The sequence below is a fragment of the Erythrolamprus reginae genome, chromosome 6 (assembly GCF_031021105.1).
Source record: "Erythrolamprus reginae isolate rEryReg1 chromosome 6, rEryReg1.hap1, whole genome shotgun sequence".
NCBI classification, from domain to species: domain Eukaryota; kingdom Metazoa; phylum Chordata; class Lepidosauria; order Squamata; family Dipsadidae; genus Erythrolamprus; species Erythrolamprus reginae.
The window spans coordinates 82654859-82676666 of NC_091955.1; the positions used below are offsets into that span (position 1 = coordinate 82654859).

Here is a 21808-nt window from a genome sequence, read left to right on the forward strand (position 1 = left end):
ATAATATAAGGGCAGACTAGATGGACCATGAGGTCTTTTTCTGCCGTCAATCTTCTATGTTTCTATAAATACCACCTCTGAGTGGCCCCACCCAGGCAGGGGTTGCTACTTACTGCCACTACTGGTACAATGCATTGGTGATTTTTTTCGCGTGCATAGGAGCAAAAGAATTGCTGAAATCTCATGCGTACAGCTCCATTTTCATTACTGGTACGCAGTATGGCCTGTACCGGCTGGCAACCCAATACTGGCCCCACCCCCATCTATTCTCTGCCTACCGAGTCCCCGCTGATCAGGAAGAAATGGGGATTTTGTGACGAGACGCGATCCCCGCTGGACGGGGGTCTCGACAACCCTGTGATGGTTCACTTTACGAGGCCCGATCCTGAAACCATTACTAGTGCTTACCAATGAAACACGGAGTCAATGGTCTGGGTAAAGTGACAAAGCTTTATTGTTACAAGTATGCTTCTTTTATACCCTTCATATGCAAATGAAGGGGTTTCAAGTAGTAATTTTCTATTGGCTAAATACAAGTCTAATTTTTCCTAATATACGTTTCTTATAGGCTACAAATATAAGGTTTTTCAAATATATAGGCTAATAATAAAACTTTTGAATACGCAAGTTATCATAGGCTATTTCTATATGCAAAAATAAGGCTTCTGAGTACCTAACTGTTTATAGGCTATTTCTATTAAGCTTCTAATTGGTTATAAAAGGTATCATCTACAGCTTATGATAGGCTACTAAATTCTCACTTTATGCACCTATCGGTAGCTGAGTTGCCAGCCAATCACACTGTCAGTGTCTTATCTCGTGCCAGGAGCGCTGTTGAGGGTTTTTTCTTACTGTGTCCAAAGTTCATGGCTATTGTATGACTCACTGTCTCTGGGCAAATCTTCACCATGCTATTTCAGATAACTCTTTCTGTGTATATCCTAGAGCATAGCTAGTATTTGGCTTACACAATCCCTACAATTTTGCAGTAACCTTCCCCTGCCACACCCACCAAGCCACACCCACAGAACTGGTAGTAAAAAAAAATGAACCCCATCGCTGGACTCTGTGTATAAAATATTTAATTTGGCCCTAAGCCTTGTGCCTAACCTTGTATTTGGGGCACCTTGGTGCAATCTTAATGTTGATCTTGCTTCGATTCTCTTCTTTTCCTCCAGTGAAAAATCAGGCCCGCTGGGTGAAGCAGTTCATTTTTGACATGGAAAACCTATATAGGATTACCAAGGACCCCTATTTCAATGTCATCATCGTAGACTACAGCAGTGATGACATGGATATAGAAAAGGCTCTGAAACAGTCCAACTTGCATAGGTAAGGATCGATTTCTTTTAGAAAACATATTTCAAAATAGAAAGAGAAGTCACCATATACCTAAGTCTATAAAACGAGTTGACGCAGTAATGAAATTTATTTGTTATGGAAGTTCTACTGGCTCCTAAGGCTATGGATTTCTCTTTTATCACTCATTTCCATTCTGGAGTGATGGGTTAAATCACCGTGGGAACTAATCTGTTTGGAGTTTCTTTTCTTTTTTTTAAATATTTTATTGGTTTTGCACATCAGGTTACATAAAACAAACATAAAACAGTGCACAGTGCATGTGCCCATCACCCGACTGACAATAACCATCACCACCACCACCAATTGCAGGGGGTTCAAATATTTACTAGATTATGTTCTTTCTTTTTTCCCCTTAGCTCTAATTTGCATTTGTTTACTATTCAAAGAGTGATTGGAGTTTATTTTTTCGTCACAAATTCTACTCAACATGTAATCTTTCACCTTACTCCATCGTACCATCAGCTTCTCCAATTTATTTTCATCAAACTTGTTTAATCTTATTGCCATGATTTCAAAATGAATGTGATCAACCATGTATCAATGCCAGTTCTGTAATGTCCCTTTTATAGACTCTTTCCAACCCAATACCACTACCGCTTGAGCGCTTTCCAATGCTGCAGTTTTTATTTCTTTAAAATCTCTTGGTTCTCTTTGTTTAATTAATATCGCTATTTCTTTTGTAATTATCCAATTAATGTTTTGCATTTTATTTATTTCATTCTGCACTTCCTTCCAAAATTTCTCAACTTCAACACACTCCCAGAACATATGCATGAAGATTCCTTTCTTTTGGCAACCGTGCCAACAATTACCTTTCCTCTGGAAGTGTGAAAGTTGTGCTGGTGTATAATACCATTTATGTAAAATTTTCCTTCTCTTCTCTTTATTCTTAGTCTTATATATATATTCTGCTATTTCTTTCATTTCTCTTTCATCTATTTGTAAATCATTTTGCCAGCATCTTGTCAAGCCTTTTATTACTCCCTCTTCCGCTTGCGATAACATTCTGTATATATTACTTGCATTGAATTCAGAATAAGGACACCTTCAACCAAATGCTCCCGGTTCGCTCATACCTGTCGGTCTTCGGCAAGCTGGTCGCAAAGGCAGCGTGAGATTCCGTCCACATATCTGGACCCCACCATTTATTATTTATTTGTCTATTTATTGGATTTCTATGCCGCCCCTCTCTGAGGACTAGAGGCAGCTCACAACATATAATAAACAATATACAATATCTTGAATCCAATTAATTAATTAAAAATCTAAAACTAAAAAAAAAGCATTAAAAAACAATCATTCCATACACTCAACATTCTCTCAACATATTAATTGGCCAGCGGGCAAGGAACTAAAGACCCCAGGCCTGGTGGCATAAATGAGTCTTCAGACTCTTAGGGAAGGTGAGGAGGGTGGGGGCAGCGCGAATCTCCCGGGGGGAGCTGATTCCAGAGGGGTTCTTTTACCCATGGGCATGCGCGAAGTGTTATGTGGAGGCGCAGAAGGTAAAAACCAGTATTGGGTTGCTACATGGATGGGGAAGACACCGTTGTGGTAGCAAATATGGAGCTGCATGTACGGGCCCCAGCTGACCAGTGAGTGGGCACGCGCATGGGAGCAAGATTTTCTTCCTGCACATGCGCAGGAAGCCAAATCTCATGCAAGGATGCATGGGTATGTGACATTTTGGCTATTTTCAACTTTTTGCTTCTGCGCATGCATGAATGCAAAAAAAAAAACCGGTAAAAATTTGCAAAATCTCACACTAGTGCGCATCCTTGTGCAAGATTGGGTTTCCTGTGCACAGGAAGTAGATCTCAATTTGACATGTGCACAAGCGCAGCAGGGTCTCAGAGCTCATCAGGAAGCACACCGGTAGTGGCATCAAGTGGAATCCGCCCCGGTAAACATAAATGGCGGCATCTGGGTGGGTGGGCGGAGCCTCACACTGGCTTTGTGACTGGCTGTCTGACGACCAACTGGTACAAGCGAACAAGGGCCATTTCATCCTGCCCTCAACCCAGGGCAGGAGTAATAGCTTTATGCATGACTAATTCAGCATTTAGAATCCTCTGCAAAAATGATCAAGTATTTCTTGAGAATGCCAAATCTTATAACCTGTATATTCTTACATGAGTTTTTACAAGATCAAAGAGCTGTTGAGTGAAATCTCACAATATCTATTAGGATTTTAACCTTGTTGATTTGTTTTGGGGGGGAGGGAATACTTATCTTTGTCCTAAATTCTTCATTTGAGTCATCTGGTTAATTCTACCTATAATTGATTCCTTTCACTTGTAACATTTCACTTGCTGCATTTACTCACAGTGAGGTGCAGCAAATTTGCCTTGCCAATATTGCATCTTCTTGCTTGTAGGAATGATGAGTGACAATCCTGCTTTCAGATTTTCACTTTATGGATGGAAGGTTGAAACTGAAAAATCATTTATTTTAAAATAGATGGTAATTTGTGACAGATTTGAGAAAGGATTACAAGAATAGAGTAGAGTAGAGTAGAATGGAATAGAATGAAGTAGGGTAGGGTAGGGTGGGGTGGGGTAGAATGGAATGGAATTGAATGGAATGGAATGGAGTGGAGTGGAATGGAATGGAATGGAATGGAATGGAATAGAATAGAATAGAATAGAATAGAATAGAATAGAATTCTTTATTGGCCAAGTGTGATTGGACACAAAAGGAATTTGCCTTTGGTACATATGCTCTTAGTGTCCATAAAAGAAAATATACTTCCATAGCCCACTCTGCAACAATTATAACTCCATTTTCTCTAACTTGTCTCCAGCTACCAATACTTGCAATTGACTGGGAATTTTGAGAGGTCTAAAGGTCTGCAGGCTGGCATAAACAAAGTCAGGGTGAGTGGTAAGAGTTTGAAATATATACTGGTACATGGCTGCAACTATAAGGAAAAAGCATTTACAGATAATCAGCACAATAATTTTCAAATTTCAATTCAGGTGCATTGGCATCTCTGTTTCACAAGGGCCGGAGCCACCACAGAGGGTCGGGGCCACCACAGAAAAGGCTCTTCCCTTGGGCCCCGCCAGACGACATTGCTTAGTCGATGGGACCCGATGGGACCCGGAGAAGGCCAACTCTGTGGGACCTAATCGGCCGCTGGGATTCGTGCTGCAGAAGATTTTAACAGTTTCAACGGTGTATGTGAGATTTTGGCCATTTTTTTTGCTTCTGCACATACGCAGAAGCAAAAAACTGTCCAAATCTCACATGTGGGTGCAGCTTCTTGCAGGATTTTGCTTCCTGCGCATGCGCAGAAGCAAAATTTCGCTGAGATGTGCATGCGCCAGACACCCATAGACACTGCATGCGCAGCTCCAGTTTTACTACCGGTGCAATGGTGTCATCTGTACCGGTAGGAACCCACCAATGCTCCTCACCCAATTGCACCATTTAGGTCACTTTGATGACACAGATAAACCTCCAGGTGGCCTTAATGACCCGCTAAAAGAATGCAAATATCCAGCTGTCTGCAAGGGGTATAAATCCTTCCATTCCCCACCATCCAATCACAGCTGAAGAAGCTTCTGGGATGAGAAGCGAAACGTCTTCAGAGAAAAATCAGAAAGTCCAATTGCCCCTTGAAAAAAGCACCTTTGCGAGAGGATTTGTCTTCTACTGCAGTGTTTCCCAATCTTGGCAACTTGAAGATATCTGGACTTCAACTCCCAGAATTCCCCAGCCAGCGAATGCTGGCTGGGGAATTCTGGGAGTTGAAGTCCAGATATCTTCAAGTTGCCAAGATTGGGAAACACTGGTCTACTGTATAAACGTTAAAGGGCCACCCCAGATTTGGGGCAAAGGGGCTGTGGAAACAAACCCAACGACTTAGGAAGCATCAGGATTAACAGCTCTGTATCTTTTCCCACAGGATTCTCACAGCATCATTTTTCTTTGTGATCTACACATCCATTTCCCGCCAGGGTTCGTCGACTCTGTTCGGAAACACTGCGTTGAAGGGAAAATGGCCTTTGCACCCATAGTTATGAGGTTGACGTGTGGCGCAACTCCACAACAGCCAGATGGTAAGCGGTTGTTGCTTGTGGGCAAATGACTGCCACAGCGGCAAGTTTATTTTTTGGTTGACTATCTAGAAACATAGAAGATTAGTTCTAAGAATCTCCAGCCCAGAAATACTTTGATGTAGTGTTTTGTTATCTTAATAATTTAATCAGCCAATTTCTCTATTCTTGAAAAATAACTGCTTTCTTCATATAATGTAAAATAGTGCATTCTGTTTATTTATTTTATTTATTTATTTATTAGATTTGTATGCCGCCCCTCTCCGTAGACTCGGGGCGGCTCACAATACAATAAAACAGTTCATGACAAATCTAATAATTTACAATCTAAAATATTTTTAAAAACCCATTATTAAAAAGACATACATACAAACATACCATACATAAATTATATAGGCCCGGGGGAAATATCTCAGTTCCCCCATGCCTGATGACAAAGGTGGGTTTTGAGAAGTTTACGAAAGGCAAGGAGGGTAGGGGCAGTTCTAACCTCTGGGGGGAGCTGGTTCCAGAGAGTCGGGGCTGCCACAGAGAAGGCTCTTCCCCTAGGGCCTGCCAACCGACATTGTTTAGTTGACGGGACCCGGAGAAGGCCCACTCTGTGGGACCTAATTGGTCGCTAGGATTCGTGCAGCAGGGTTTACTTTAACCCCCGCAGAGTGGATCCGCAACTTGGGTGTCCTCCTAAATCCACAGCTGAGTTAGGACTACCATCTCCCAGCTGTGGCTAGGGGGCCTTTGCACAAGTCCATCTTGTACACCAGTTGCGGCCCTACTTGGATCAGGAATTTCGTCTCACAGTCACTCATGTCCTTATCACCTCATGTCTCAATCTATTGCAATATGCTCTACATGGGGCTACCCTTGAAAAGTATTGGGAGCCTTATCCCAGTCATAACGTTCTTCATTTTATTTTATTTATTTATTTATTTGTTTGTTTTGTCCAATACACAATAATACACAATAATAATAGAGGATATATATGAGTAAAAGAGAGTGTAGAAGAGAAATATAGGAGTAAAATATAACTAGAGAGAATAGCAGAAAATATAAGAGATCAAAGAGATACAAGAGATATAATGGATAGAAGAGAAGATATATGAGATATAGGAAAGACTATAGGACAGGGGACAGTAGGCACTCTGGTGCACTTATGTACGCCCCTTACTGACCTCTTAGGAACCTGGTGAAGTCAACAGTAGATAGTCTAAGGGTAAAGTGTTGGGGGTTAGGGGATGATTTGTATGCCGCCCCGAGTCTACGGAGAGGGGCGGCATACAAATCTAATTAATAATAATAATAATAATAATAATAATAATAATAATAATAATAACAACGATAGCGATAACGATAGCGATAGCAATAACAATAACAATAACAATAACAATGATACTATGGAGTCCGGTAGTGAGTTCCACGCTTCGACAACTCGATTTGTTCAACTCTACTTTCTAGAAGATGGTTGTTCACTTATTTGAACAGCTACAACTCCGTTCTGAAGATGTGGGATCCTTGGTGCTCTCTGTGTTTGGTTTCTCCTTGCAGACGTACTGATGGCGTTATCTAGCTGGGTAATGAAATGTCTGCAAAAAAGCAACCAAGCCCCTGATCTACAAATATTCTCGTCTACTGATAGTTCTGGGTATCTAAGAAAGAAGTTGGCCATTAATGTAGAAGAAATAAATTTGGAGGTACAGTGGCACCTCTACTTATGAACTTAATTTGTTCCATGACCAGGTTCTTAAGTAGAAAGGTTTGTAAGAAGAAGCTATTTTTCCCATAGGAATCAATGTAAAAGCAAATAATGTGTGCGATTGGGGAAACCACAGGAAGGCCCTGTTTCCTCCCAGAAGATTCCTAGAGAGGCCCCACGGAGGCTTCTTCCCTCCTTTCCTGCCCCTGTTTCCTCCCAGGAGATTCCTAGAGGCCCCACAGAGGATTCTCCCTGCCTTTTCCGGCCCTGTTTCCTCCCAGAAGATTCCTAGAGAGGCCCCACGGAGGTTTCTTCCTGCCTTTTCTGGTTATAGTTTTGCAGGCTCAAGTATGTAAGTGGAAAAAATCGTGAACACCTAGAAAAGTTCGTAAGTAGAGGCGTTTGCAGGTGGAGGTACCACTATATTATCTTGTGGAAAAACACCAAGGGATAAAATTTCCGTGAAAGAGCAATTGCATCTCATTAGGATTTTATGTCCTCAATTTTACATCTCTTCCCATTACTTGCTATAGTATTAGATTTCCTTGCTGATGCAGCTAACCATCGGAGTTCGCAAGCCAATCAAATCTACATCATGCCTAGGCATATAGATTTCATGGATGGTCTGGGGACTTTATATTTGAAAAACATAAAATATGGCCGAAAATTATTAGGGTTTTTTCCCCCTTTATAGGCTACTGGGAAGTTAATGGTTTTGGTCTCCTGGGCATATATAAATCTGATTTGGTTCGTATTGGCGGAATGAACACAGAAGAGTTCCGTGACAAATGGGGAGGAGAAGACTGGGAACTCTTGGACAGGTCAGTAAGAATTTCTCCTTATCTCATATATCACATATCTTTTCTTCCTTTCATATATCTTCTCCTCTATTTTTATATCTTTTCTTTATATATAATACTTCGTGTCTATTCTCTTCAATATGTATTGTGTTTTGGACAAAATAAATAAATAAATAAAAATAAATAAAATTTGGTAGCTACCTTTGAAAATAGATATGGCCCAGTGAAGGGCTGCACTTACCTTTGTATGCTGGGATGCCTCTGGGTGGGCAGTGGGCATGGGCAGGTGAGTGTTGGGCGCGGGTGCGTGGATGGGGGGCAGGTGTGCATGCCCAGTTTGAGATTTGTTCCTGCGCAGTTTGAAGTGTAACTTTTAGCACCCAAGATCAATACAGACAATCTTCAACTATTTTTAGGGACTATTCAAAGTTAAAATAGCGCCAAAAAAAGTCACAACTAGTCTGCACTCTTACAACCATTGTAACATCCACATAGTCATGTGATCAGAACTGAGGCATTTGCACTAGGCCTGTATTTATAAATAATATAATAAATAGTTTATAATAATTTATAAGCATCCCTGGCTCATGTAATCACCATTTATGACCCTTTGACAAGCAGAGTTAATGGGAAGGGGCTGGAATTGGCTTTACGGCCGCATGGTTCCCTTAACAACAATGGCAAAAAAATTGTCATCAAATCAAGCACGATTCATTTAACAACCGCCTTGCTCAGAAATTCAAATTCTGGTCCCATTTGTGGTCTTTAAGTTGAGGACTAACTAGAAAGGATAGGTAATAAATAAATAAATAAATAAATAAATAAATAAATAAATAAATAAATAAATAAATAAATAAATAAATAAATAAATAAATAAATAAATAAATAAATAAATAAATAAATAAATAAATAAATAAATAAATAAATAAATAAATAAATAAATAAACAAATAAACAAACAAATAAACAAATAAATGAATAACTTTATTTATTTATTTATTTGTTTGTTTGTTTATTTATTTATTTATTTATTTATTTATTTATTTATTTATTTATTTATTTATTTATTTATTTATTTATTTATTTATTTATTTATTTATTTATTTATTTATTTATTTATTTATTTATTTATTTATTTATTTATTTATTTATTTATTTATTTATTTATTTATTTATTTATTTATTTATTTATTTATTTATTTATTTATTAGATTTGTATGCCGCCCCTTTCCGTACACTGATGCCAATTATATTCTAATGTTATTACACAGCCCCCAAAATCAATTGTCATGAGATGGGATTTTATTTATTTATTTATTTTATTTATTAGAGTTGTATGGTGCCCCTCTCCGAAGACTCGGGGCGGCTCACAACAGCAATAAAAACAATATAGCAGTGGAACAAATCTAATATTAAAAACATATAAAACCCTATCATTATTTAAAAAACCAAACAGCACATTCATACCAAACATAAAACAAAATATAAAAAAGCCTGGGGGAAAGGTGTCTCAACTCCCCCATGCCTGGCGGTATAATTGATTCTTGAGTAGTTTACGAAAGACAGGAAGGGTGGGAACAGTTCTAATCTCCGGGGGGAGTTGGTTCCAGACGGCCGGGGCCACCACAGAGAAGGCTCTTCCCCTGGGGCCCGCCAAACGACATTGTTTAGTCGACGGGACCCAGAGAAGGCCAACTCTGTGGGACCTTATCGGTCGCTGGGATTCGTGCGGTAGCAGGCGGTTCCGGAGGTATATAAAGTTGATAAATAAATATTGGAATTTTCTCCACCTTCTCTTACAGGATATTTCAGGCAGGCCTGGAGGTAGAGCGACTATATATCAGGAATTTCTTCCATCATTACCATTCCAGGAGGGGAATGTGGAATAGACGCGTGCTCCAGATCTGATGCATTTTTCCACTTCTGAGTCCCATTTTGTGTTTTGTCTGGATGCATCGCTAAGAAGACACTCATTCTCTTTTCCACGGCGATCAAAGCATGAATTTTGATGCTGGCAGGGAGAAAAAGACAAAATTGAGAGTTTTTCATTTAACCACTGGAAAGAACTGGCATGAGATTGACCTTTTTCCACAATCTTCTGTCCAAATAGCTGATTTTCAGAGTTTGAAAAACTTTCTCACCAGCATATCACAATCTTCACTCAACGAGGAGTCTATTTATGGTGCCTTCTTTGTGTGGATTTAAAAAACACACACGCACACAGTGCTTTGAATTCATTCATAGCAAAACTTTTAAAAAGCAATGGTGTTGAAAAACAAATGGATTTTTAAATGGATTAACACAGTCTTCCATCATGTCTAAAACCCTGAAGGATCTCCAATGTTTGAAGGACAAATCACCTATCTCCAAAAAATCCAAAATAATATTGTGAATGACTACAAACAGAAAAGTGCCAGAACTGAAATGCCTTACATAGTGTGTCAAAAGAGGGTTATATCCTCTTTTTAAAGATGATGGTCTCTCTTTTTTTGAGGTAATTTAACAACCAAACAAAAAAACAAAAACCTAAAATTCATACCTTTGGACTAAAGTTAATCAATTGTTTGATCTTTGCATATTGCTGTTCAACCTATGCAAGATATAGTGAGGAATTTCTCTTCATCCTTCCTTCCTTCCTTCCTTCCTTCCTTCCTTCCTCCTCCTTCCTTCCTTCCTTTCTCTCTTTCTTTCTTTCTTCTTTCTTTCTGTATTCTTATATTCTACTCAGGTACTGCGAAAGAAACATCAGCTTTATAGAAATGGATTTTTTTTTCATCCCTGATCATCCACTGTTTCTTTGTCTCAATCAACAGGATATTTGGTGAACTGATAGTCAAACTGCATCTGAAATCTTGATAGAATCGGAATTTATTTTTGGCAGACACTTGGGTCAATCATGTTAATCATAGGAGTGGTACTACAGATAGGAACTGAAACTGCCTGCTCTTCGTTGAATTCCCTCTGTTAACACTTGGGAGATTGATTGACACTTCAAGCCCAGGCATCGGTACTAAGAAGCAAGATCCATAGACTTCAATGACTTTAATATACTTTTTTTTTTATTTATGGTACGTTCTTACTATTTTTAGTTGGTTTCAGTTTTTATTTTATTTTAATGTATTTATAAAGCAGAGAACTTTTTTTTGAAGGGCAAGATATTATTGTTTATAACATTATTTAATAAGTTATACTTTGGGATTGAGTTTTCAAATAGAAAAATGGTTTGCATCCTTGTGAGAAACGGAAGCCGGTCGGTCAATTTTCTTACACGAGGCCGAATGTGGAGCCCCTATTTTGGGAGTTGAAACCCACATTTCTTAAGGTTATCGAAAGTGAGAAACCCTGCCTTAGATTAAGCGCACAACTGAGGAGTATATTCATGCGTGTGTACAAATGTATTTATGCACATACAGAAATCAAGCAATGACCATTAATTTCACCAAGTCCCATAAATGGCCTTCTTAAGCTTGCAGCAATAACCATGGCAACAGAGACAAGCAGCCTTTTTACAAAGGAACTTTTAACAGAACTTTTTACAGAACTTTTTACAAAGGAAGCAAAGTCTATCCTGTTTAATGCAAGTGTGCGAATGTGAATTAAGCAAACCTTTACAAATCTTATGTCCTCTGTCTTATCCAAGAAGACGGTTATCTACTGCTCCTTGTTAGCCTGCGGTAAGAGCCCTTGCTTCAAAAACTGGAGGATTAAAGGAGAAAATGAATCTGCTCATATTACTTCTCCAGCTGAAATACCACATTCTTCTTCCCCTTGGCCAGTTCTTATGGGGGATTTTGTTCCAGCTTCTGCTGAGTCCTTTCATGTGGCCGTAGTGGACAGGCATCCTTAGATTCACTTATCTCTTTATTGCAAAAGATCAATGGTCACAATTTTGTTACCCAGCAATTTTTATTACCATGTGCAATTTTTCCCCCTGCATTCGGGCACGAAGTTGAGGGGTTGTCTTCACTATCACTTTGTTTTGGAAAGGAAGAAAGAGGCAACTGCTGTTTTGGAGAAACAAATAATCACCAGATACTTTGTTCCTAGACAAACAGATATGCCGTCTCATGATTGAGGGATGATATGCTGGGAAATTTTTTTTTCCAGAAACCTTACTTGATTTACACGAATAAACATTTGCTTATAAAATATCAAATGCTTGAGTCCAGTTTAGCTTCTTGTGACTTCGGGGACAAGTCTATCTAGGAACTTTGGAGCAAAGAAATGAAAATAATTCCCCCTTGCTTTCTTCCGGGATGCTGTTTTTCCCCCCAATTTCCTAGCCCAGGGCCCTGATATTTCTTGGTGGTAACTCATCCAATTATCCCAGATTGTCTGGAGGGAAGCAAATAATGTCAAGACCTGTTGAAGACCTGCCCTTTTGAATGTCATACGATGTATTCAATGCATGTCAATAAGGGTGGGCTCATCTGGTCAATTGCTCCTGCAAGTTCCAGCTAGATGGCGTCAACAAAGGGTCTCCTAGCAATTATTAAACTTCTTAAGGGTTGATGCAAGATCCTAATTTTTTTCCAGTCACTGGAATTAAAAAATAGAAGGCAACCATGCCAACTAAAAGACATTCATACAGATTTTCTGATTTGTCTATACCTGGGGAAAATAGCCCCAGCTGCTGTTCTGGGACTAGCAAGTGTACTGTTTAAATCAAACCTGACTACATGTCTCCATGGAATGCAAAAGTGCTTGTTCTCAGGAAATACCCCATAAGTAAAAGGAAAGAGTTATTTGGGAATCTGTATCCTGTAGGAAAAGATGCATGATTATTGTTTAGCTGTACTGTACTCGGAGAAAATATTTTGTGTCCTGATTAGGGAAATCAAAGAAACTTTTGCTGCAAGGAAAGAAGCTTCACACTTCCAAGAGGTCATATAACACAACTTAGTTTTTGCTTTTATCAAGGAGTCTTGATCGTTATTTATAAAGAACAAGACATTCTTGATACGTATGAATTATGTAGCGTTCTTTCCTAATTGGCTCAAAGAAGTATTGTGCAGAGGAACGAAAAAGCACAGGTTCTCGGCAAGTTTGCCAGTTATGTCCCTTGGTTTTTAGAACTTTATGGGTACCTCCCGGGAAGGACCCACAATTAGGATATTTAGTTCTTCTGGGCATGTTGCAAATACTGCATCACAGCAGCCGCATTTAGGAATCAGATGTTTAAACTCTCCAAGATAAGAGTCTGGAATTCTTTTTTTTAAAAATGCAATTGGAAAAAATTAAGTCACTCTTATCTAATGAAATGTCCTGCAGAAAAACCCCAATAGTGGCTTATTCCGTGCAAGCTGCTGTGAATAAACTGATTGTGGTGGTACACAAATGATTGATTTAAAAAAGCAATAATCATACCATTATTTCAAGCCTGAGCTGGATAAAAAAAATCCATAAAGGCACAAAATTAATATTTCATGTTGCTTGGATAGATACAGGAATTAAATAATTGGGGATTTTATTTATTTATTTATTTATTTATTAGATTTGTATGCCGCCTCTCTCCGAAGACTCGGGGCGGTTAACAACAATAAAAAAGACAATGTAAACAAATCTAATATTAAAAATAATCTTTAAAAACCCCAATTTAAAGAACAAATCATACATACAAACATACCATGTATAAATTCTATAAGCCTAGGGGGGAAGGGAAATTTCAATTCCCCCATGCCAGACAACAGAAGTGGGTTTTAAGGAGCTTGCGAAAGGCAAGGAGGGTGGGGGCAACTCTGATATCCGGGGGGAGTTGGTTCCAGAGAGTTGGGGCCACCACAGAGAAGGCTCTTCCCCTGGGTCCCACCAGATGACATTGTTTAGTTGACGGGACCCGGAGTAGGCCAACTCTGTGGGACCTAACTGGTCGCTGGGATTCGTGCGGCAGAAGGCGGTCCTGGAGATATTCTGGTCCGATGCCATGAAGGGCTTTATAGGTCATAACCAACATAACAAATTTTCTCCCACAGAAGAGAGACTTGGTAGTTTATGGCAATATGTATAGCAAAATAATTCTATAACAAACTAATACATTCAAGAACAGGGGTGTCAAACTTGCAGCATCATGTTGTCATCGCTTGACTCCCCTCCTTTGCTAAAACGGGGGTGGGCATGGCCAGCACATAACACATTCATCCGTGGGCCCCAAGTTTCACACCCCTGCTCAAGGTGTCCACCAAGTATGACCCATAATTCAACTTGGACTTAAAAATGTAAACAATAAATTAACAAAGATTTCTTCAACACAGCCTTCCTCTCCCTGCTGCCCACCAGTTCTATTAAACATCCTTTGTGATAATCTCTAGCCACACAGTAGAGGAAGGAATGAAGATTGAATTTTGCTATCACATCAGTAGAGAGAGAGAGGAATGTGACTCGGTTAATCTATATCTGAATAGGCTTATTGTTCTGCTGTGATTTCTTTTTCGAGTGTTACCTTCTCCTTTTTCATGAATATCTGAGGTGTGGTTTGGGTTTTTAAATTCTGCATCTCTGAAATGTGTGCCTTAAATGTGACCTGACTTTTTCTTTCAAAAAAAAAGAATGAATCCTGATTAGTTTATAAATACAGGTTTCTCCGTGAAACTTTTAATGTCGTCTGTGGTTGGTTAGTGTGTCCTTTTGAAACAAAGAATTCTGTTCGGTTTATAAATACAGATTTCTCAATGAAAAATGTATGGTTGTGTTGGATTGTCCTTCGTTTATCCTTCTGAACCAACTCGCCTTGTTCATCATTCAATGATAACACATACAATGAAGTTTATACTTTAATATATATACTGCTAAAAAAAAATAAAGGGAACACTCAAAGAACACATCCTAGATCTGAATAAATGAAATATTCTAATTGAACACTTTGTTCTGTACAAAGTTGAATGTGCACAACAGCATGTGAAATTGATAGTCAATCAGTGTTGCTTCCCAAGTGGACAGTTTGATTTACTTGGAGTTATATTGTGTTGTTGAAGTATTCCCTTTATTTTTTTTTAAAGCAGTGTACTTTCTTAAATAAACATAAAACAAATAATTATGCAATATAAAACAATATCCGAGGTCTAAGTCCTACAACAACATTACCCTTTAAAAATGAGGGGGATATCAACATTGTCAAGTGCAGAAAATATATTCACAGAAGTTTCAAGAGATAACATTGTGGGTTCAACTCCAGATGCTGAATCTACATTTTAGAGAAGGGATGGACAACTCTAAACCATCTCCTGTTGTTATCCAGGGCAGGTTCCAGATATTGAATCATCTCAGCTAAGGGCAGGAATAATTTAAACAGTGACTTCTGTATGTTGTGACTATGTTCACATAGTAGATTAGATTAGATTAGATTTATTGGATTTATATGCCGCCCCTCTCCGCAGACTCGGGGCGGCTCACAACAATGGCAAAAACAGTACATAGTAACAAATCTAATATTTACCAATCTAATTACAGTTTTAGGTTAAAAAATTCATAAAAGCAACCCCAATATATATAACAAACAAGGACACAATCAATCATACATCAAAATAACATGGGCAAGGGGGAGATGTTTCAATTCCCCCATGCCTGACGGCAGAGGTGGGTTTTGAGAAGTTTACGAAAGGCAAGGAGGGTGAGGGCAATCCTAATCTCAGAGGGGGAGCTGGTTCCAGAAGGTCGGAGCCACCACAGAGTAGGCTATGCCAGTGGTGGCGAACCTATGGCACGCGTGCTATAGGTGGCACATGGAGCCATATCTGAGGGCACGTGAGGCATTAGCCCATGTTAATGATGGTGAACTTTTTTCCCTCGGATGCCAAAAGAATGTGCATGCACACTATTGCACATGTTCGAGTGCCCACACCCATAATTCAATGCCCGGGGAGGGTGAAAACAGCTTCTCTCTGGAGGCCGGAAATTACCTGTTTTCCAACTTCTGCTGGGACCAATAGGCTCATGCCTGGCCCTTCCCCAGCTGCAAAGGCTACCCTGGAGCCGGGGGAGGGTAAAAACACCCTCCCCCATCCTCCCGGAGGCTCTCTGCAAGCCAGAAATACCCTGCTCCGCATGCCACCTGACCTATGGCATGCATGCCATAGGTTCGCCATCACGGGACTAAGGTCTCCTGCGGAGGTGAAATTCACATAATTTACCTACCAGTTCGCCCTTTAAGAAAATGTGAGCATGTGTGCAGACTTCCATGCATGTGCTTTGCTCAAATGCACAGGTTGCACACATACGCATGGATTCAAAACATCCCTGAATAGGATGGCATGGTGCAGGGATTGGGAGGGCAGAACCGGACCAAACCGGCTCAACACAACCTCTGATCTGGCATTTTTCTGTTCTGGGATTTGGACCAGAATATCTCCGGGACCACCTTCTGCCGCACGAATCCCAGCGACCAGTTAGGTCCCACAGAGTTGGCCTTCTCCGGGTCCCGTTGACTAAACAATGTCATCTGGCGGGACCCAGAGGAAGAGCCTTCTCTGTGGCGGCCCCGACCTTCTGGAACCAGCTCCCCCCGGAGATTAGAATTGCCCCCACCCTCCTTGTCTTTCATAAACTTCTTAAAACCCTTAAATAAAAATTTAACAAAGGTACATAGTATTTACTGGTTCTTCAAAGTACTCAAAATTTCCACTGCTGTTTCTCCAGAACCTGTCAAAACCTGCTGAATTTCACCACTGATGTGTAACGGGGAAAAAAAAGGTAAAATTGTGACTGAAGAACCATGAATGATAAGGTTACACTGAGGACACAATCATTTCCTTTACCCAACTGTGAATAGTCCAATCTCTATAATTATAGGTAAATCCCAGGGTAAATGAAGCAAATAAATTTACGTGAATTTAGGCCATTAAGAATGAACTAGTTTCACATTAAAGGCAATTACTAATTTTATACACTGCCCTAAATCATAACGGGTTCTTTCGTTTTGGCTTAATGTATCTATAATCAGTCAATTAATTTGGTTAATCAACTATGATTAAGTTATAAATTAATGCAAAAGATAGGGCTAATCACCAACTCCTCATTCCCAATCATTGCCTGCATCCCATTTTGAAATTTTTCTGGTGAGAAATTAATGCTGGTGTTTGCATATCTGAAATGTGTTCGACTCGTCCGTTTTGTTAGGATTCAGGCTTGGATCTAAGGCAGAAACAACATTGGTCACTCTATGGATGATAATTGTTGGAACCTGGAGGATGGGGCATGATATGTCTTCCTAATAGCAATAGCACTTAAACTTATATACCGCTTTATAGTGTTTTACAGCCCTTTCTATGCACTTTACAGAATCAACATATTGCCCTCCAATTTTTGTTTGTTTGTTTGTTTGTTTGTTTGTTCGTTCGTTCGCTCGTTCATTTATTTATTTATTCATTCATTCATTCATTCATTCATTCATTCATTCATTCATTCATTTGATTTTTATGTCACCCTTCTCCTTAGACTCAGGGCGGCTTACAACAGGTTAGCTTCAACCACAACAACACAAGAGCACGCAACAAATTCAAACTTAATATTAACCGCTCCAAGCTTGACTGTAAAAAATATGACTTTAGCAATAGAGTTGTCAAAGTGTGGAACTCATTAACGGACTCAGTAGTGTCAACCCCTAACCCCCAACATTTCTCCCTTAGACTATCCACGATTGACCTCTCCAGGTTCCTAAGAGGTCAGTAAGGGGCGTGCATAAGTGCACAAGCCTGCCTTTCGTCCCCTGTCCAATTGTCTCTCCTTATCTCATATATCATATATCTTTTCTTCCTTCATATATCTTCTCTATTTTTATATCTTCTCTTTATATATAATGCTTCATGTCTATTCTCTTCAATATGTATTGTGTATTGGACAAAATAAATAAATAAATAAATAAATAAATAAATAAATAAACAAACAAACAAACAAACAAATAAATAATAGCACTTTTTAACAGAGCCAGCATATTGGCCCCACAATCCAGGTCCTTATTTTACCCACCTCGGAAGGAGTCAACCTTGAGCCATTGATGAGATTTGAACCGTTGACCTACAGATCTACAGTCAGCTTCAGTGGTACAGCACTCTATCTGCTGCGCCAACCCGGCTCTATGTTTATCTGCCTTGGAAGGATGGAAGGCTAAGTCAACCTTGAGCCTGGTGAAATTTAAACTACCAATCTTACCATCCTCATGGTTGTCTTCAGTATCATTGATCTTAATATCCTCCTGGATTGCCTGTATACTTTCCTGCTGGAGACCACGTTTCACAGTTGTTCTGCTTCTGAGGTTAACTAGTCCCAGTTGGAAGTTAGGAGAACAGTAGATGGTACTGTGGTGGCTCAAAAAATGGCCACTGCAGGGTTTAATCTTCTCTCTCTCTCTGGTTATTCAATAACAATAGCCCTTAGACTTATATACTGCTTCATGGTGATTTCCAGCCCTCTGTAAGTGTTTTACTGAGTCAACATATTGCCCTCAACAATCTGGGTCCTCATTTTACTGACCTTGGAAAGATGGAAGGGTGAATCAAACTTGAGCTGGTAAGGATGGAACTTATTTATTTATTTTATTTATTTATTTATTTATTTAGTCCAATACATAATACACATTGAAGAGAATAGATATGTAGTAATATAACTAAAGAAACAAATAGAAGAAAAGATATAAAAGTATAGGTGAACAAATTTGAAAGGAAGAAAAGATAAGTGAGATAAGGAGAGACAATTGGACAGGGGACGGAAGGCACACTGGTGCACTTATGCACGCCCCTTACTGACCTCTAAGGAACCTGGAGAGATCAATCGTGGATAGTCTAAGGGAAAAATGTTGGGGGTTAGGGGTTGACACTACTGAGTCAGGTAATGAGTTCCATGCTTCGACAACTCGGTTGCTGAAGTCATATTTTTTACAGTCAAGTTTGGAGCAGTTAATATTAAGTTTGAATCTGTTGCGTGCTCTTGTGTTGTTGCGATTGAAGCTGAAGTAGTCATTGACAGGTAGAACGTTGCAGCATATGATCTTGTGGGCAATACTTAGATCGTGTTTTAGGCGTCGTAGTTCTAAGCTTTCAAGACCAACTTCTCACAGTGGAATTCAGAGTTACCTTGCAATACTGCATTCTAACCACTGTGCCACCATGGCTCTTATTCAAGTGGTGCTATTGGACACTTGCAATTATTTTAGAGTCATCCTCCCTGTCCTTGGCATTGTAAACTCTGTGGAACCTAAATCCAAGAGGAGCACATTTCCAACACAATTACACCAGCTACATCCCTCTTGTTGCCCAGTGAGATCCCAGGCAGAACTGCCACATTCTAGTGCTAGGTCATGTTTAGCTACATTCAGTGGTTCTCAACCTTTCTAATGCTGTTGACCCCTTAACACGGTTGTGGTGACCCCCAACCATAAGTCTAGCACCAATTCTCCCAACAGAGCTGTAAGATGATTGGCAGGAAGGTCAGTGGGACACCCCCACTGGAAACGCCTGATTGGTCGGATTGTCAAAATATGTTCCAAGGTGGCAGAATAGAAGCTTTATTTCCTAAAACCATGGAAAACTTGTCTTTTCCCATGGTCTTAGGCGACCCCTGTGAAACAGTCGTTCGACCCCCCCAAAGGGGTCCCAACCCCCAGGTTGAGAACCAGTGAGCTACAATATTGCCCCATAGAGATCTGGCATTTATAGATGTACTTTATATATTGAACAGGTTGAAAACCTGAGCTTAGAGCAGTACTTTTAAAATTAGGAGCTTCTTTGCTTGCTGTCTTGTTTCAATTTTTGGCAATTACTTGAAAATGTCTTAAGATTGAGTCTGCATGGTACTAAAACAAAATTATCAGCGTCAACAATAAATATAGTTATGGGTCCTTAGAGATTCACTATTTATTGCATGGGCTCTTAGGAATCCATTGCTCACTTACTGTATATAGTTATTTAATATCAGATTGAAAGGGAAGGCATATCTTTTATATTTTGACATCCATTTTTTGACTATGAAATTGTTTCAAGGGCGAAGAAAAATATATACATTCTCTTGGGATAAAATAGTTTCCAGCTAACCAGATAATTAACTTTTATTGTTCAAGATATCAACTCACAAACACGGTGAATAACAGGGGATACAGTATTGAATATATAGAAGCTATACACTACCTTTTTAAATTTCTTGTTGCTTTACTAGGCTAACTATCATACAAATTTATATAGCTGCCAAAGTACATATAAATGACTCAACCCTTAAAAATGGCAATAGTGTCATGGAATGAATTTATCATATAATGATTTTTGCATTTGTCCTACCTGGGAATTCTAGTAATTTTATTCCCGATATATGAGAATATCATGTTCAATTTTTTAAAAATTGTACAACATCTTCTAGTAATATGTGAGGAAGTATAACTTCAATAAATATTTTCTTGGAAACATATGCAAAATTTCTTAAGCGAGCCAATTCAGCCAATATTTTATTCAAAACATTGCACAACCTCTCACTCTCTTGGGTTAATCAAGAAGCAATCTGGTTGAATGATGATCAAATAAAGTAGAAAACAGAATAAAATGCGAGCTATTGTAGGGGTCTCCAATCTTGGCAATTTTACAACTTGTGGACTTCAACTCCCAGAATTCTTCAGTCAACGCATGCTGGTTAAGGAATTCTGGGAGTTGAAGTTCACAAGTTATAAACCTGCCAAGGTTAGAGACCCTGAGCTGTTGGATATAAAAAACACTCTATAAGGAAGACAACAAACTGGAAATATAAATACTAATTTGCCTGCTCTTTCTTGAATCCAATAAGCAACACTAGAGGGAGATATTTACAGTACAATCCTTCTCAAAAAAAATTCTAACACAAAACGTAACCTGTGTATCCTATTAAAGACTGTCTCTTGCCTCTTTTGATAACTCAAGTTTCTCTATAAAGATTCTCAGTCATCCAGGTCAGGGGTAGGCAAAGTTGGCTCTTCTATGGCTTGTGGACTTCAACTCCCAGAATTCCTGAGACAACCATTCTAGCTCAGGAATTCTGGGAGTTGAAGTCCACATGTCATAAAAGAGCCAACTTTGCCTACCCCTGATCCATGTCATAGTTATCCCAAAGGTGCTATTTTCAGAAGGCAACTGGACTTTCTAGTTTTTTCTTTGAAGACTTTTCACGTCTCATTTATTTATTTATTGTTTTGTCAAGTACATATTGGTGGTATACAAAGATATAACATTATTTATATACATGATACTACTAAAAGAGAAATATTAGGACAGGGGATGGAAGACACTCTGGTGCACTTAGCTGCTTCAATTCTGACCAGGGGTGGGTTGCTGGGGGTTTGCAGGGTCTGGAATAACCTCTAGCTAAGATTCTGTGCAGTTCGAAACCCACCTACCCCAAATCTCATTCCTGGCTAAATACAAATTTAAAATTAAGTTTCATAGGTTTTCTAAAGCAAGGCTGCTTTCCCCTTCATCTTGCAAATGACATGGGCTTTTGGCTAATCCCAATTGGAGGGGAGTTCAGGTTTGCTTGTAAGCCTCTATGACTCTAAAACAAAAGTGGGTAGCTATGGCAACTTTATGACCTGTGGATTTCAACTCCCAGAATTCCACAGACAACATGGTTGGCTCAGAAAAATCTAGGCTAGAGGTCTTCAAACTTGGCTACTTTAAGACTTGTGGACTACAATTCCCAGCTGGAGAATTCTGGGAGTTGTAGTCCACAAGTCTTAAAGTTGCCAAGTTTGGGGATATAAGCATTGAAGTCCACTAAATGTAAAGTTGCCATAGTCGTGTAATAATAATAATTTATTGGATTTGTATGCCATAGTTGTGTACCCCTACTCTACAATAGTATCTCATTTTCCAATGTTCTGATTAATACATGAAGTTTTCCTGAAACAAAAACTAATTGTACGACATCCTAAAATATTCATAGTAGTTG

At 39.2% G+C, this 21808-nt stretch overlaps 1 protein-coding gene across 1 annotated transcript in view; it reads left to right on the plus strand.

Annotated features, from left to right (window-relative positions):
• The window catches only part of B4GALNT3 (beta-1,4-N-acetyl-galactosaminyltransferase 3), a 41685-nt gene extending 31862 nt beyond the window's left edge, over positions 1 to 9823 (plus strand). The window contains exons 16-20 of the mRNA XM_070754974.1: positions 1179 to 1332; positions 4166 to 4238; positions 5273 to 5426; positions 7811 to 7937; positions 9718 to 9823. Coding sequence (XP_070611075.1) covers positions 1179 to 1332; positions 4166 to 4238; positions 5273 to 5426; positions 7811 to 7937; positions 9718 to 9823 — 614 coding nt within the window. The remainder of the gene's footprint in view (positions 1 to 1178; positions 1333 to 4165; positions 4239 to 5272; positions 5427 to 7810; positions 7938 to 9717) is intronic.
• The last annotated feature ends 11985 nt before the right edge of the window (positions 9824 to 21808 follow it).